An 18344-nucleotide genomic window follows, 5' to 3' on the forward strand; every position below is an offset into this window, starting at 1 on the left:
TCGCGCAATTAAAGCCGCCTGGCAACTGGGAATCCTTCGCTGGGGTTAGCTTTCTTGCCTGTAAGGTGTTTGTTTTCACGTCGACCGCGCTGACTTGGGCGCGAGGGGCTTTGGGGAGAAACCGTGGAAGCTTCTTTGTTCTTCGCCGCGCTTTTGAGTTCACCCGACGAGCGGGCTTGGAGAGGACTCTACGAGTGTGTCGGTCACCCCGCAATGGTAAAAAGTGATGCAAGCTTTTGGAGGAGGCTTTTCTCCAGTTCGTTTGGGAAACCGGAAGAGGGGGACCGTTGACATTTTAACGACCGCGATTGCCGCCATAAGAAAGCCCGAAGCGGATGGGAGCTGAAGGTCAGTCAAGGGGTCAAACCTTGGGTCAAACATAGGAAGAGGGCACCAGACAGCTGCACTGCTCAAAGTTACTGAGCGAAGTTTCCGCTCGTCACACGTCTAAACCTGACAACTCGGCGGCTGGGATGCATCAATGGGTAGGCGACCAGGCTTTGTTGGGCGCTCCACGTGTTAAAAAAGGAAAGGAATTTTGGTGGCGTGCGGCACAACGATAGGCGGCATGATATGGACAATACTTTAAGACAAGCCGCCCGACAACCGATGGCCGGCGAAAGGTTTGCTTTTAGTGGGTGATTTTCATATGTTATATTTGTGTTTCGCGGAATACCTACGGGTTTCTGTATGAGTGTGAGAGAGGTGGGTCACGTAACTATTTTGAACCCACCTAGCTTTGTTTGTCACGGTGGCCAATCAGTGGCCTAGAGTGGGCTGATCAATGAGCCGTCCTCACTCTCAAATTGTGACGTCCCTGTTGTGGGTGGGGTTTAGGTGGTAAAATCAAGGAGTTTGATGTTTTGGAGGAGGGAACAGAGGAGGAAGTCACGGGCCTTGCTCGACCGCTGTTACGCGATCACGAGCCCAGCTTGGAGTGCTGGCTTGGAGCTTAATGATTTGTCCCCGACGGGACGAGAAATGCCTTTTCACATATCAGAGATGCCCATGCCAACACCGCCGCCTTCCCGGCGGGATAGAATGTGCGTCAGTGAAATGCGATCAGTTGAGACCACGCTCTACGCTTTCACCAGTCGAACCCAATAAGCTGGTAGTGAAGCTGTTTAGCAAATCGCAATTTTCTGTGTCTGCAGTTAAAAATACCTAGAAACGGCCCGGCAGTTAACGATATCGAGAAAATGCCACATGCTCGTGCGTGCGTGCCTCGTGGCGACTGGCCAGTGGCACGCCCATCTATCGAGCATACTCATTCAGGGACATTGGCCAAGATTTGCCAAAAGACTTGCCAAAAGTTCGCCCAAATTGTGGCAACACTTCCGCAAAACGAGGAAGACGCACCAGAGCGTCTTCAAAACACGGCCGAAGAACTTATCGAGGCCCACCTCGCAAGCCACAAACTGCGATTAGGCTTGTACACTGCGGGGCGACTACTGCTGGCTACATATAAATGGCAGGCTCGGGAGAAACAGCAACCGCAGACGCTTTCACCAGAAATCAGAAAGAATGTCTACGTCGCCAACCTCCCAAAAAACATGCACCCAGACCATCGTGAGGGGAGGGGGAAAAGCCACAGCAGCGGCCCTCGACAAGCGGTGTTCCAAAGACTCCTCAGCAGTGTACACTGATGCCGCCCCATACCAGCGTTACCAAGGAGCAGCGGTTGCAGTGGTAACCTCAAGGGATCAACCACTCACCAGTCTCCCAATCAAGACTGGTTCCATCCAGGAAATGGAAGAAGAAACCACCGCGATTGCGATAATCACCGATTGTCAAGCAGCATGCAGAAGCTACGCGGCTGGAGCAGTTTCTTCAACAGCACTGCGCCTCCCGAGCAAAACCCCTCCCTCTCGCACGGTCAGAATCGTCTGGACCCCGGCCCACTCCAATCTCCCGCGCAACAACACAGCCCATGCATTGGCCCGCGCTCTCACCAACCAGGCCCCAGAGGAGGAGCACAGTCCAATGCCGACTGAGACCTTCCAGGAAATAACCTTCCAGGATTAGGTTGAAGGACCTTTCCCCCCGCCCAACGCAGTTTGTCTAAAATGCAGGAAAACACATTAGGACGAATTCAAACAAACACGTTCCCAAATCCAGTACGACTAAACCATCTATTCCCCACACAACACTCCCCGGGGTGTGCTTTTTGCGGCAATTCAGGCACACTCTGCCACATCGTCGGGGAGTGCGACCGAAACCCCGATTTTTCCCCCATTCCCAACCCTTCCCGTGAGCAGTGGGAGAGCATGTTGTCCAGCTCGAGCCTCGACGACCAGATCATCTTGGTTGACCGAGCGGACAGAGCCAGGACTGCCCATGGGCTTCCGGACTATGAAGCCACCCCACAATTTATTTTTGCTCATTAAAGTTTCTTCTCTATCTCTCTCTCTCTTACACAAGGGAAGCTTACACCTATAGCCACAGTGATGGAGTAAATGTCGTCGTGGTAGCAAAGAAGAAGCAAGTTCGCCGCATTCATAGGCTTAAACCTTTGTGGTGGCTGTGAAGGTTGCGTACAGCTTCGCTACCTTCACGTCTTACACGTCAGTGTGAGCTTCCTTAATTTTTGCACGTCCCTCGAATAGGCAGCCGGCCACGTATTACGGCCTGCGAAAATTGAGCCGTCATGCCCGACTTGCCCAGGTACAAACATAGAGCTACGCGGTGGTTAGGGATGATCAACAGCGCCTTGCGGCGAACGGACGGTCACAAGGGATGTACAGCTTAACCTTTCACGGGCGATGAGGTTCAAACTGGGCGTGGACACACTTTACCGATAGCAGCAACATCGGCGCACAGAAAATGGAAGACTGGAAGCTCAAGAGGGTCGCCCAGACATCTTGTTCCTTTTACCGCTTTCTGCCGGGGTTATTGCTTGCAGGAGCTTGGGTGTTCACCGTCACAGATAATTGAATTCTCTAACTACGCAGCAATGTCCTTTTTAAAACGAAACCGAAAACATGGTCGCCAACTCTGAAGCATTAGGGAAGCAGCCTGTTTCGCAATGAATAAAAGTCTGCATTTTTAAATTTAAATCAGCTCAAGTAAACTTTTTATATACATTTATTCCACATTCTCAACCCCCTAAGAACTGTTTATGTGGGGAGAACATTTGTAGATGTGTCTCTAATGCACTCTTGCCGTTTTCAGCTTTTGTGATGTCCCAAACCAAAGTACCCAAAACTGTACAGCCGTTTTCACGTTTGTGGGCTTTTCTGCCTGATTACACAACTGCTAGTCGTGAGAATGGCGTACTTAGATTCCCAGCACTGCAATCTCTCGATACAAGCCAACTTGTTTTTTACCCTTTAGTGTCCTTTTAAGCTCGCAATTCAGAACACCTCATGCTATGGAATGCTGCCAAAGGAGCCATTTGTGTTATGGACACCAGCTTTCTTTTTGTTTAACGGGCCATTTAAAACAAAATGAGTGTGGTTTTTTTGTCGAACATAAGTAAACATATAGGTAATTGATGTATACTAAAAAGTTGCTCAAAGTTTGTTTTTTGCCCACAAATTTCGCACAGTGCGCCAGCACGCGGAAAAAAAAAATGAGGCATGCCATAGTGAAGGGCTGTAAATCAATTTTTCACCTTGACACATGGGCGTTTTCACTTCTCACCGGCACCTAAAAAACCACCGCTGCAGCTGGGAATCGAACTCGTGTCCTTGGGCTCAGCAGTGTGGTCACAGTTCTAGACCTCAGAAGCGGTAGTCGAGAAAACGGTCACCTTGCTGTGAAGACAGTGACAGAATGCACTACTGGCTGGTTTCAGTTTGGGCCGAGTTCTGCTCTTATTTATTGTGTCCTTTGCGCTCTTAAATTGTTAAAAAGACCCATTCTCTTCTTACGATTAAAAAATTTTGCTTTTCGGTGTACTGGTGCGTGTTAAGGGGGGACGTGGGGATCGGAGTGAACTTTTTTGTTTTTTGGCGTAGAGTGATGAAATTCGGCAAGCACATTGGAAAGCACTCCAAATGGTGAAATTTAAAATTCCATGATGATACCTGCAGTAGTTCTTGTGTTACAGAGGTTTACATGTTGCCCGCTCGTGGAAAGCCTAGCAAGGTATTGACACATGCTAGGAAGTTCTGAATACTTCTCAATTATAGTCAAAAGAACACTACAGGGCAAGACAGTCTTCAATTTTTTTTTACACCCTTCATTTTTTTTAGAGAAAAGAATAATTTCACTTGTAACCTATAGGACATAATTGACCTAGCCATAAATTCCACATTAAAAAATAACGAGGCCCTAAAATGAAAATCCAAGACTGTCTCGCCCTGCAGAACTCTTCAAGGATCGAAATAAAACAGACAGGGTCAAAATCTGCCCAGTGATTGCCATGCTATCCTTTCCACGAGCAACGAAGAACTCGTAAAATGCACTTTTGAGAAAACGGCTCTTAAAGTTTACGATGATGTCACAATTTTCAAACTGCACCAGCAGCATAGTCCTTGCTGTCGTTGCTTGGGGACAACCTCGCATGCCTTTGCCCTTTGATTTGGTGCATCTGGGATGCCTTCCTGGCTCACTGGAGGTTTCTATGTGTAGGCCTTTAGATGGCAGAAGCACCAGTTTTACGCAGAGTGTACCAAAAAGTTTACTATGGGCTACTAGGGTACCTATATTTTACTTCATGTATGCCTAATGCATAGCTGTCTCCAAAATGAAGAGTAAGGCATGGTTTTTTTTTTATTAATGTGCCAGCAGACTTTTAGCTTATTTCTGGGTGTCATAACCTTGATGAAGCTACAGCTTAGTACATGAGGCTATTCAGTGTCAAAAATTATATCAGGGCATCACACGCATAAGATGAGCTATTTGAAGACAGAATATACATTCGTTTTACATAATTACAACATTAATATTGTTACGGGGCATTAATTAGATTCCCCACAAATAGGACGGTATTCATGCACTGTGCTAGCGGGCATCATCATCAAGAAGAGAGATGAAGAGGACGCTGACGGTGAAGCGCGTTCGCTCCCTGGCTTGCGCGGTGCTCTCTTCCACCGTGGTTTCTTATAACTAGCCTCTGAATGTGCATCGTAAATACACCACTGTAAACACAGCTTTACCCTGTATCATTTGGTGGAGAGTGCTGCATTGGCCCCGTCCTGCTCTACCTCACCCCTTCCTTGGCACGAGTGAGCCGTGGACGCGGCTGACTCGGAGGTGCTGATCACGGAACTCCGAAGCGGGCGTCATCTCCGAGGCCCCACAATGGCACCGCCTACTGAAGCAACGAGCGCCGCTACGCCACTGGTCATCGTGAGCCAGCCTCGAGATCCTGGTTTCTTCTACGGTACCGGTGATGTCGACGTGGAGGACTGGATCAGCCGCTACGAGCGTGTGAGTGCCCACAACCGCTGGGATCCCACTATTATGCTGGCGAACCTCGGGTTCCACCTGAGAGGTTCGGCGGAGACGTGGCATGACACCAACGCAGCCAGACTTACTAGCTGGGATAGCTGCAAGGCGGAGATGATTGCAATTTTCGGCAAGCCTGCTGGGCGCCAGCTCGAGGCGAAAAAGGAGCTTGCGTCGCGAGTGCAGACGTCGACCGAGCCGTACGTCAGCTACATCCTAGACGTACTGGCCCTTTGCCACAAAGTTGATGCTGAGATGCCCGAGCAAGATAAAATCGACCACATTTTGAAAGGCATAGCTGACGATGCCTTTAATCTGCTGATGTGCAAGGACTGCTCTACCGTAAACTCAATTCTGAGTGAGTGCAAGCGTTTCGAGCAGGCCAAAAGCCGTCGAGTTACACAACAATTCAATCGCCTTCCAAATACTGCCGCCACTTCTTCGTGTCAGGGACCGTTTGCTCCTTCCGGTCAACCACCCTCGGAGACAACTGCGGACGCAGTGACACGCATTGTCCGCCGCGAGATCGAGGCGATGACACCGGTCACCGGCCACCACTCGGCGTCTGATGGCAATCTTCCGGCGATCTCGGTGATACAAGCGGTTGTGCGCGACGAAATTGCGAGCATGGGCCTGCACCCAGTCTGCCACGTGAGCTACTCGGCCCATCATCAAGTTCCCTTCAAGTCGCGTTCATGCAGTCACAATGATCACGTCCCCTGCCCTCCGAATTTTCGCGCGCAACGTCGGCCCTCGTCTTACAGAAACCCGGCGGAGTGGAGGACGCCCGATGACAGGCCTATATGTTTCAATTGCAGGCGTGTCGGCCACGTTGCACGGTATTGCCGCAGTCGCTGGTTCCCTTCCGCTCAAACCTCTTGGAACGACGATACCATTGACCATGCGCCGCGTCGTTTTGCACCTTCCTACCAGCAGCGCACTGCCGACAACCCCGCCGCATCCACTCTGCGTTTTGGCCGCTCCCCTTCTCCTCAGCGCCGACAGTCTCGCTCCCCGCAGCCCCGCCGCTCTACTTCGCCGAACGACTACGTACGTCCCACATCGGAAAACTAGTGAATGCAGCTCCCGGAGGTGATGCTGCATTCCCGACCTCGACCGAAAATCCTCTTTTGACGCTACCGACCAGAGACAATTTACTTGACGTGAATGTTGACGGCGTGCCTGTCCGTGCTTTAATTGATACCGGGGCGCATATATCGGTAATGAGTGCAAATCTCCGTCGCCGCCTACGTAAAGTTATGACGCCTGCTCTGTCGTATGTTCAAGTTGCTGACGGCGGCACGCCGGCCGTCGCTGGAATGTGCACCTCTCGTGTTAGTATCGCCGGCCACAACACCACTGTAGTTTTCTTTGTTTTGGACAAATGCCCTCACGACATTATCCTTGGCCGCGATTTCCTGTGTGAACATGCTGCGCTCATCGATTGTTCAGCGGGCCTTCTGCATCTGGAGTTACCGGCTTTTGATAGCGACGCACCCCCGCTGCGTTTATGCTCCTGCGAATACGTTCGCCTGCCGAGTCAAGCAGCGACCTATGTTCCTCTCGCTACTTCCACGCCGGTTCCTGATGGAGACTACCTTGCCGCTCCCATCGTAGACGTTCTCCTGACGCGTGGTGTTGCCCTTCCACACACTGTTGTTACCATCAAGCACAACAGCGTTAACTTGCCTCTAATCAACTTTGGATTTCACACTCAAGTCCTTCCCGAAGGACTCACCATTGCCACCCTTGCTCCTTTCTGTGCACCGGACGTTTCTGCTTTTGCTTTGAACCATCCGTCAATTCCCCATGAAGTCTCCGATCCGCTCCTTACCACTCCAGATAAATTTTCACCAATGATCAGCCCAAAGCTATCACCCGCACAAACAAACCAACTGCGCTGTCTTCTGACATCATTTTCCGACGTCTTTGACTTGAGCGACAAAGCTTTGGGGCAAAGTTCTACAGTCACCCATCGGATCGATACAGGTGATGCGCTACCCATCCATCGGCGTCCGTACCGTGTGTCCCATAGTGAACGAGGCATCATCCAGAAAGAGGTTGACAAAATGCTGGCCAAGGATATTATCGAACCTTCCTGCAGTCCCTGGGCTTCCCCGGTAGTTTTGGTAAAGAAGAAAGATGGCACTTGGCGATTCTGTGTAGACTACCGCCACCTGAACAAAGTAACCAAGAAGGACGTCTACCCTCTTCCCAGGATCGACGACGCCTTAGATTGTCTACACGGTGCCAAATACTTTTCGTCCATTGACCTACGCTCAGGTTACTGGCAGATTGCAGTCGACGAGATGGACCGAGAAAAGACCGCCTTTGTCACCCCAGACGGTTTATATCAGTTCAAGGTTATGCCTTTCGGTCTCTGCAATGCGCCAGCTACCTTCGAACGCATGATGGACTCTCTCCTGCGGGGATTCAAATGGTCCACATGCCTGTGCTACCTCGATGACGTCATTATTTTTTCTCCATCGTTCGAGGCTCATCTCCAACACCTGTCCGAAATACTTGCTATTTTGCGTCAAGCGAACCTACAACTCAACTCCGCGAAATGCCGATTCGCCATGCGCGAACTAACTATCTTGGGCCACCTTGTCGACGCAAATGGAGTGCAGCCTGACCCCGACAAAATAAAGGCGGTTAGAGATTTTCCGGTGCCCCGGTCATCGAAAGACGTTCGAAGTTTTGTAGGCCTGTGCTCCTATTTCCGTCGCTTCATCCGAGGCTTCGCTGATATCGCCCGCCCTCTCACCGACCTTCTCAGAAAGGATTCCGTCTTTTCGTGGGGAAGTGAGCAAGCTCAGGCTTTCAAGACCCTGATCTCACTCTTAACAACTTCGATGTTGCCGCTCCCACGGAAGTACGAACTGACGCTAGTGGTCATGGCATTGGAGCCGTCTTAGCTCAACGCCAAACGGGCCACGACTGCGTTATTGCCTACGCGAGCCGCCTGCTGACACCAGCTGAACGAAATTATTCTATTACTGAACGGGAATGCCTTGCCCTGGTGTGGGCTGTCGCCAAATTTCGCCCATACCTCTACGGTCGACAATTTTCCGTCGTGACAGATCACCACGCGCTATGCTGGCTTGCGTCCCTGAAAGACCCGACCGGACGCCTCGGGCGCTGGGCTCTGCGGCTGCAGGAGTACTCGTATTCTGTAGTCTATAAATCCGGCCGCCTCCATCAAGACGCTGACTGTCTATCGCGGTACCCAGTCGAGCCTCCCGATCCTACAAGTTGCGACTCACTCGCCACCTCGGTCTTGTCTATTTCCTCCTTTCAACAGCTTGCTGCTGAGCAGCGCCTTGACGTCTCCTTGAGCAGGATCATCAACCGCTTAACCGCTGCCCCCTCCGACCCTTCACTGCGGTTGTTCCGAATGAAGGATGGCGTCCTCTATCGCCGCAATGTCCGCCCGGATGGTCCTGATCTGCTTCCTGTAGTACCTGAGCACCTTCGTACAGATGTACTACGGCAGCTCCACGACCTTCCAACAGCTGGCCATCTAGGGGTTTCCCGGACCTATGACCGCGTGCGACGCCGTTTCTTCTGGCCGGGGCTCTACCGCTCGGTTCGCCGTTATGTCGGCGCCTGTGACATGTGCCAACGCAGAAAAGTGCCTACCACGCTACCCGCCGGTCTTCTTCAGCCACTCGATATACCTATTGAGCCATTCTTCCGAGTTGGTTTAGATCTCCTCGGTCCGTTTCCCCGGTCTGCGAACGGCAACAAGTGGATTGCCGTGGCCACCGATTATGCGACACGATACGCAATCACGCGGGCTCTTCCGACCAGCTGCGCAACTGATGTAGCCGATTTCCTCCTGCACGACGTCATCTTACACCACGGTGCTCCTCGGCAGCTCCTGACAGACCGCGGACGATACTTCCTTTCCCGAGTAGTAGACGACATCCTCCGCTCATGCGCAACCGTTCACAAGGTTACTACCGCCTACCACCCTCAAACGAACGGCCTCACAGAGCGCCTTAACCGGACTTTAACAGATATGCTGTCAATGTACGTTTCTGACGACCATGGTGATTGGGACATTGCCTTGCCTTACATAACATTTGCCTACAATTCGTCACGCCTTGATACTGCCGGATTCTCTCCCTTCTACCTACTATTCGGCCGAGAGCCGACGTTACCACTGGACACTCTATTTCAACACCCTCTGCCACCTTCCGCATATGCACAAGACGCCATCGCCCGCGCTGACTTTGCCCGCAACATTGCTCGCGTCAGGCTCGCTTCGTCCCAGCGCTCTCAAAAGGATCGCTATGACTGCCGCCACAGCACCCGCCACTTTGCACCTGGGTCCCTGGTGCTGCTCTGGTGTCCTGCACGCCGTGTAGGGCGTTCGGAAAAGCTTCTAGCCAGGTACCACGGCCCCTACCGTGTCGTACGCCAAGTGACGGAGGTCAATTACGAAATCACCCCGCTGGTTCCGTCAGACTCATCCCGCTCTCCACAAACAGACGTCGTCCACGTCACGCGTCTTAAGCCATACCGCTCGCAACCTACGGCTTTACCCTGACAAGCACCGAGACGGCGCTCCTACCACCGGGGGGGTTGTGTTACGGGGCATTAATTAGATTCCCCACAAATAGGACGGTATTCATGCACTGTGCTAGCGGGCATCATCATCAAGAAGAGAGATGAAGAGGACGCTGACGGTGAAGCGCGTTCGCTCCCTGGCTTGCGCGGTGCTCTCTTCCACCGTGGTTTCTTATAACTAGCCTCTGAATGTGCATCGTAAATACACCACTGTAAACACAGCTTTACCCTGTATCAATATTATAAGAATACCATGCTCTTCTTCAGGCGAAAAAAGCATTGCAAAATGGACATTATAATTGCAAACATTGCAAAAATAGAAAAAATAGTGACATTAATTTTTTTTTAAACGCTGTAACATTACGGCATCTTCTCTAATTAATTTAATACTGAAAATATAATTTTGTAATCCCAGACTTCGTTGTACGAACTAGTTTAGAGCCACGGAAAAAGTTTCTCAAATAAGCTGGGTGACGGTTCATTGCACCCCCCCCCCCCCTCCCTACAATCCCCGACGCGCACGTTCACCACGATCGTAATTTAGGTAACCTTACTATGTTTAGCAACTTTACTTTTGCCATTAAATTACACTTTGCGTACATCAATTATTACTACTCGCGCGCAATAGCAACCGATCCCGCTATCGGCCGCTGCCCGAACACGTCGCGCCAATGCAGCGCGCGCCGCAACTTCTGGCGAGCCGGTCATTCCATTCCTGAAGCTCGCGAGCTCGCTGTGAAACACAGCAATAACTAAGCGTTTTATAACACGGCAATGCGTCCAAAAGTTCACTTCACGAACACCAATTGTACACGGACGCACCGAGTTTCCCACTCCAGGACGCACCACGGCGATGTCGCGGGCACGTTTTCGATGCGTCTTTCGAGCCGCGCACTTCCCTATCTGGCGCACGATCTCAAGCATTATCGCCGCGATAACGATAGCGTCACTGCACGGAATCGCAAAGCATGAAACCACTGAACGGGAACCGAGCCGACCGCGAAACCGAGGAAAACATTAGCGACACGGAGTGCGTGCGAACTGCGCGTCAGCCGAATCGCCCAGCGGCCATCTTGTTGTGGCCATGGCGGCACCCAATCCGGAGAGCCGTCTTAGCTAACGCGGCCGGAGAGCCAATCGCGTGTTAGATTTTATCGGTTGCTTCGTTTCACCCGTGGTTTCACCGTCTCTCATTTTCCGCCGTTTGTGCGTTTGTGAGTGAGCGACAATGAAAGCAGCGACAGGAAATCGGAAGTTGAAGACTCTGCCGATCTAACGCGACCAACATGGCGGCGCCCGGTGCCGTCGTTCCGGAGATACAGCGCTGCGAAAATTGCCGTTTTTTTCGTCATTTTGCGGAAATAATTTGTCACCTCAGCTGACGTAAATATTTTTCTTTGGCACTTCGCGATCGTTTTCGACGGGGAAACTTTGTAGACGCATAGAATATAAAACGTGCTATCCGAAAATGTGACTTCCGAAAAAACGATTTTTTCGTCACTTTTCGCCATCTGATCCCCGCGTCCCCCCTTAATGTTACCTGCACCCAGAATGTTACGTGCATTTTTCTCATGTCCCGTGTGTATGCTTTGCAACATCACTTCCTTCCTGCCTCGGTGCTTGAGAAGTGAAACAAATGCACATTTGCAGGTGCCTTTTTCAGAAGCCAGGCGGGAGTGGACGCGCGCACAAGGCGCTCAACGGGGGAAAAGCCACTGCCGTCTCAGGAGCCTGGAGACAAAAGAGGGCGACCTCAGTCAGGCTCACCGAGCACGTCGAAGTCGAGCTTGTCGTGCTGGGGCGTGGTGGCCGCCTCGTGGAGCAGGGCCCGCATCTGCTCCGCCGACAGCACCGAGTCCAGCTTCAGCAGGGACGGCTGCGAGGAGGAAGACATGCCGCCGCCGCCGCCACAGGCCTCCTCCTGCAGCCCAGGGGTGGGGGGGTGGGAGGGAGAGGCGTCGTGAGCAGCACGGCAGCCACCCCTGCGGACGCCGCTCGCCTAGGGGTGGCAAGCGCTGCCCGATGCATCGACCTCGTCAACACCCACAGGCTGGCACAGGCCACCACCCTGCCTTCCACGACAGGCCCACACCCCACTGGCCGGTCGGCACGATGGCCACACCAACACAAGAGCCCGCGACTGCCGAGTGACAGGCGCTGCTGCTAAGAAGCACACACCACGTGCTGTCACATGAGCACGCGACTCTTCCGCAAGGCCTCGCAAACTACTTTCCCCTCGCACTACCACAAACCAACAGGGTCCCAAGCACAGCCTGATAACACAATGCAACCTTTTCCTGGGTCCTGGTGCTCCTGCTGTACTGTCAAGCACTCCCACATAGGTCTTGCCACACAGTCCGTACGGTAACAGAGCCAGGTTCCCCCAACATCAAATGCTTCAAATTCAACTTGCTGCCACAGCACAGCCAAACGCTGCGAGCAGTGCGGGCTGCGTGGAGGCCACAGGAGGAGGAGGCAGACGGGGCCGATTCCCAGCCACGTCGAGTGGCAGTAGCCACAGCTAACTGCAACCCCTGGAACAAATGCAATGCTGCGCTGGCGACTACCACCGCAAGGAGCAAACGCATTCTCTGCCGCTGCAGTTTGTTTCACCGCAGGAAAGCAGGCTGCAGTCTCGCCATTCCTCCACTCTGCAAGGAGTGTTCGGAGCACAAGAAGCAAGCCTTCATAATGCATGCCTGCTAAATAAAAAAGAAAAAGCAGGGGGGAGGGTGAAGGGTCACCACTCCCTCCCACAGGACAGTGTGTTTGGGATTAAGCCTGCCATTAAAAAAATAATAAAAAAAGAAGGAGAGACAGAGAGAACTCTCCGCTTATGTCGCCAAAGAAGAAATAAACTGCTGTCCTGATACACGTGGCCCTAAAAGTGTGCTTAAAAAAGGCCACAAAGCATCTAGAGACACTGAAAATGTCCGTCTGCTTGCACAGACGATGCAACAATGACTCACATCCAAGGCCCGTGGGGGCAACGACCCACCACTCAATGAGTCACAACAGAGGAAATGTCAACAAAGCACGGCCAGTCTATAGCTATGCCAGAGTGACAAATGACCCATCCTTTATAGCGCGACTTTTATTTCTCCATCCAATTTGAAGGGGCCATGAAGACAGATTACAACTTTTTTTCAATTTGAAAGAGCTAGGGCTCAGTACCTAACTCCGCTCCATTCCAGCCATAAAACACCTTCTTAACTACAACAACAAAAAACGCAAGAAGTGTTGACAAATTTTCAAATTTCACACTACTACTACAATGTGTTAAGGGCAACAGTGATGTTATCAGAACCAGCACTAAAAACACAACTCTCAGTGTGTTGATTGATTGGTTGCGTTTAACGCGCCAACGCAACGCAGGCGATGAGGCGTGCCGTAGTGGAGGGCTCCGGATTAATTTTGACCACCTGGGGATCTTTATTCCTGCGCCGAAATCTTGTGCACACGGGCGTTTTTGCTTTTCGCCACTTTCCCTATACTGTGTAAACCGATTGATTGATTGTAGGGTTTAACGCGCCGCAGGCGATGAGGCGCACCATAGTGGAGGGATCCGGATTCATTTTGACCACCAGGGGTCCTGAACATGCGCAGAAATTTCGTACACACGGCCGTTTTTGCTTTTCACCTCCATCAGAAAAGCGGCCGCCACGGCTGGGAATAGAACCCGCGTTCTCGTGCTCAGCAGCGCAACGCCTTAGCCACTGAGCCACCGCGGCGGGTTAGCGTGTTAACTGCCCGTCAGCATTATAGTGATGCAATCAGACAGAACTACTGCCGCGAAAAGTGTGCATGCCCCACCGCATTTTCCCAAGGGGGCACTCTTCTAAGCAATGCGCAGACACAATTCTGCAAGCATAGGGCTGCAACAGGATGTGTGTTGCATGCTAATGCCTGGGCAGGCAGAGTTCATTCCTTCCCTAGAAATGTAGAAGCTAAAAAAAAAGTGGGACTTTTTTGTGGTTTCTCCCCTAAGGGTCAACATACTTTCATCGAATACTAAATGTAAAGTTGGTGCTTTCGTTTTTGTGTCTAGGGACAAACCACCGAAATGAATTCGAACAAAGTAATCGGGTGAACAAATAGAAAACTTAATGAGTAATGGGTGAACAAATAGAAAACTTAATAGACACAGACAGGTGCTGTTTTTAGGAGCCTGTGTGTTTTGTGGTTCTTCGTCCAGTTTGCTCGTGCTGTTTAACTAACTAGTACTACAGTCCTGGTATAAAAATGATGATTTCGTATCACAGCCAACTGAAACCTGGCAGCCTGGTGACCCGGGCACTAGGAGGGGAGGGGAACTGCAGTGCCAAGCATGCCACTATGGCTGCCTCCCTTACCATGCTTCACTTCAGTCTTGCATGGCACCAATTACAAGTGCTTTTGCTGCATTACTAGTCACTCATTCTTTTTTTGTCATACTCAGCCAATTAAACATCATGCAATTGTGCTTTTACACATTTTCCCTCTTGAAAATACAGCAAAAACTGGACATGAGTCCCAGTATGTTTGTAGGTATGAAGTGAAGTTAAACAGAAAGGGACCATGTAATATCTGTTCATTTTACATCAAATTAGCCAGAGTGGGGTCTTTCTTTTGAATCACATCTGCTACCACAGAGTAACAGTGTTCATTTGTCTTGCGACACGCATTAACTTGGACAGCAGTTTACTGAACACTGTCGGTGCGTCTCAGCCGCCTCTGAATAGGACGGCAGCTGAGACACAGTGACAATATACTCACCTGCATATAATTGAGGGAACTAAGCATGCCCCATCCATCTCAAGAAATCACAACCCGAGCTCCAGCGTAACAGACAACCGTTCGTGTAGTTCTGTAAACACATCACTACTTACATTACACTTTGCATCAAGTTTTCTGCTCCTGCAGAGCACTACACATGCTTTCACATTTCCTATGCTTCCTCTGGCCTGAGGGTTAGATTTTGAAATGTTTCACTGTCCCTTGCTCTCACACTTCTCAACAAAGTATGCTCATTTCTTCCGTTTTAATTGTGCAATGGTTCATTGGATTGTTTCTACCCGACACTCGCTTTCATAGCTTGCCCATGCTTTGTACACTTGCAGTCACACACTTCCCTCGCATTCCAACCTCGCACTCTCTTCTAACCCTTTGTGGTGCGCTGCCGGGCTCTGCCCCACTTGGGGATGTTCACTGCAAGGCGCTCGCATCCTTTGTATGCAAGATGCGCCATCTCTCGAGGGATAAGGAGAGTTTGTTTGTTGAAGTTTGCTTCTTTTTTTGCACGAGGGTGCAGCACAATCTTCCCCATGGGCCTCCTGGATCCCAGAGTGTTTTCACGTGTGTGCAGTTTGCTCAGGAGCGTAGCTGCTTTCTCATCGTGTGTGTTTTATGGTGCTGCACTTAGCGAACACAATGATGACTTCAGTGAGGAAGAGTATTACGTGCCTCCATCAGATGTGCTGTATGTGGCGATATAAAAAAACATAAGGAGGCAGGAGGTAAACTGTGATTATCCACAAAAGCTGCAGTAACAGAATGCTCCGAGTGGTTTCACAGGCTGCCCAAACATCAGTAAAGCAGTTGCAAGTAGAATGCAAGACAAAGAAATAAATAACCTGCGAGTTTTTCTTGCAGTTTTTTTTTTTCTTTTCTTCCCAGGGCACCAGAAACTGGAAAAATAGTTTCGGAACAGGACGGCCAGAAAGTGGGTAGAAGCTGCAAACCAAGAAGGTTAAATTGTGCACTTACCGTGTCGCATTTCATGGGAAATACTTTTCTGCCTAATATGCGGCTACTCCAGTGTTAATTCTGAACCTGCCTTTTTGTTTAGAACTGCTCACCACTCAATGTGCCTAGGGGCATTTTAAACTAAAAACATTCCCATGCCCACAGACACCCCAGCGACAAGCGGTCTGTTTCTACCGCAAGAGTTTCATTGGTTTCATTTCTGTTTCCTTGCCTGGTGTACCCAAAACGCTTCTTTGCTCCCTCTTGTGCAATTCTCCGTTTTTAGCGCAGCCTTGACATTGTTTTTGCTATGAAGAAAAAAGCAAGTGCAGCCCTTGGTTGTGGCAACAACTCCTGCCAACGTGTTCCATTCACCTTTTCCCAATAATTCATGATTGTAGGAAAATGCGGTTGGATGTGCCCAGCCTTCCGAGTGAACTGTGTTGTCCAGTGTCCTCTGCACACTTCTCCATCTACTGTGTCACCGGAAATGGGAGTTTCCGTTTACTGCCAAAAACGAAAGGACGTGTTTTAGCACTGTGTTTGCGGTTTCCATATTCTGGCTTACCAGCTGCTGTACTGCAAGTAGTGACACCCAACGAATTAGTCTCACAACAAATGACACAAAACTTAGTTGCCCAGAACTGTTGTTCTCTTAGGCTTTAGATAGCTTGAACCTTGGACTTTTTAGATAGAAATCTCACAATACAATACTTTTGTTTTGAAATAGTTGGGAACAGTTGACACCAAACGTTAACCAGAATTCGCGCCTCCACTAAATATTTCGGCATAAAATGAGCCAAATATGTTGCAATAATTACACAAGAAACCTATATTATATTACCTTGCCCAGCATGATTTTAAAAGTGTAAGAGAGCTTTGAGAGTTCACAAACAATCAACCATTTGAGGCGGGCAAAGCTTACCACGAGGGGAGGGGGGGGGAGCACAATTTTGCTCGCTCATCTGAAAAAAAATTGTCACTTGTACTCCTGAGCATCATCTAGCAAGAATAACGTGATAAACAACATCAACTAGGACTGCTATTATGGGCTGTACCGAGCATGAAGCACAGTGCAATTGCTGTAATCAAGACGAGAGTACACTTCGTCAGCGCAGGGAGCTCTGTGAGGAGACGGTAGAACCTGTGCCAGTAAGTTACCCCTCACGGTAACACTTGCACATCTGCAGCCAACTCCCGCAATCAAGCTATCCACAATACCTCCTGCTCCAGGTCCATAAGGACTGGGAAGCTAGCTCATCATCTCGATGAAACACGAGCGAATGCATGCCAAGTGAGAAAGCGTCCCATGTGCGCACAACTTGACCCACCAACATCTGCCAGATTGCTTTGTTGGCTAAGAAGTGCTTAACTGGTTATTTTGAATTTGGTCGGTCCTCCCCAACGCCCGTTTCGCGTTGCCGCTAGGACACGCCAATGGACGCCAGACGCGAGCAAAACGCTTCACCTGCACCCAGCTACAGGCGGCAATGCCTAAGCGAATGCGTCCCCCTGTGCATCGATGAAGCACCCCCAACAAGGAAAGCTAGGCCAGCATCTGAAGGCCCACCACCACGTGTCACGCCCACAGTTCAGTGTTGCATCCTTCAGACGCACCGGGTGGTTCCAGCGACGTGTCCAAGCAGGACATCCTTGCACTTGTGGGTGCAGCGCCAATGTTTTTCTACTTTTGTACGGCAACGCAACAGTAGAGTTTAAACTTGGGCCGGTTGGTTGGTCTTGACAGACGGGACAGGAAGAGAAGCAGACGTACGAGGCGCAAGTGTCTGTCTCATGCGCTGTCGCTGCCTTTCAAAGGTAAATGCACGCACATCGCTCTGCTGCAGTCGGCACCGAGCACGAACCTCGCTCCCACATCTCCAAACCAAGGCTTGTGCACTCTTTGCAGCATCTGAAGCAGAGGGACTGGCAAAGCAGTCTGCTTTGAAGCCATTCAAGCCATTCCACTTGTTGGTTGGAGAGGGAGATGACGCATCTATGATAAGTGATCTTTCCAGAGAGAGTTTCTCACAAGAGCTGCCCCACCACGTAGGCACTGTAGCAACGGCCTACCACGTGCCACGTGCTGCCTTTAGTGTTTTCAGCAGCGTTACCTTTAGTGCAGCAGCACTTTTTGGTGCCGTGAAATTCAGTCTGTTTCACGGGAGACTGCGTAGCTTGAAATGGGCCCGATCATCTTTCGCCGCAGTAGGAATGGTTTGGCCTGAAGCACGGCAGTGTGGACGCTCTAAGGCGCTTTCAGAGTAACAATGCGTAGGTGACCCGCACATGCCACTTGTACAGAAAGGATCAATTGTTGCTGCTTGTTGGCTGCCAATTTTTGGACTTGAAGATATTCCGGACTTTCCCGAGGAACCGCCAGTTGTCCCATAGGAGTAATGTATATGAACCCCGGATATTGCGGACAAAATAAAACCAAAAGTTTGATTTTCCTGACAAGAATTTCTGCGACAGAGCCACAGTGCAGCCCCAAGACGTCATTTTGAATCCTAAGCCACCTGGACAGCTTCGGATTGGATTGACTCCTGCTGGGGTAACAAACTTCCACCTTGGAGGCCATAATTTTGCACGTTCTGCGGCGAAAGCAATCTCTAAAGCCAGAAACAGGTCATATGTGGCCAATATTTTTA

At 50.5% G+C, this 18344-nt stretch overlaps 1 protein-coding gene across 1 annotated transcript in view; it reads right to left on the bottom strand.

Moving 5' to 3' along the window:
* Window positions 1-18344, bottom strand: part of LOC144175693 (uncharacterized) — a 101344-nt gene that overhangs the window by 79277 nt on the left and 3723 nt on the right. The window contains exon 2 of the mRNA XM_077704732.1: window positions 11737-11890. Coding sequence (XP_077560858.1) covers window positions 11737-11863 — 127 coding nt within the window. The 5' untranslated portion in view covers window positions 11864-11890. The remainder of the gene's footprint in view (window positions 1-11736; window positions 11891-18344) is intronic.

This window comes from Haemaphysalis longicornis, unplaced genomic scaffold (genome assembly GCF_048455015.1).
Source record: "Haemaphysalis longicornis isolate Haplotype H1 unplaced genomic scaffold, Haemaphysalis longicornis Haplotype H1 scaffold_3, whole genome shotgun sequence".
Taxonomy (NCBI): Eukaryota; Metazoa; Arthropoda; class Arachnida; order Ixodida; family Ixodidae; genus Haemaphysalis; species Haemaphysalis longicornis.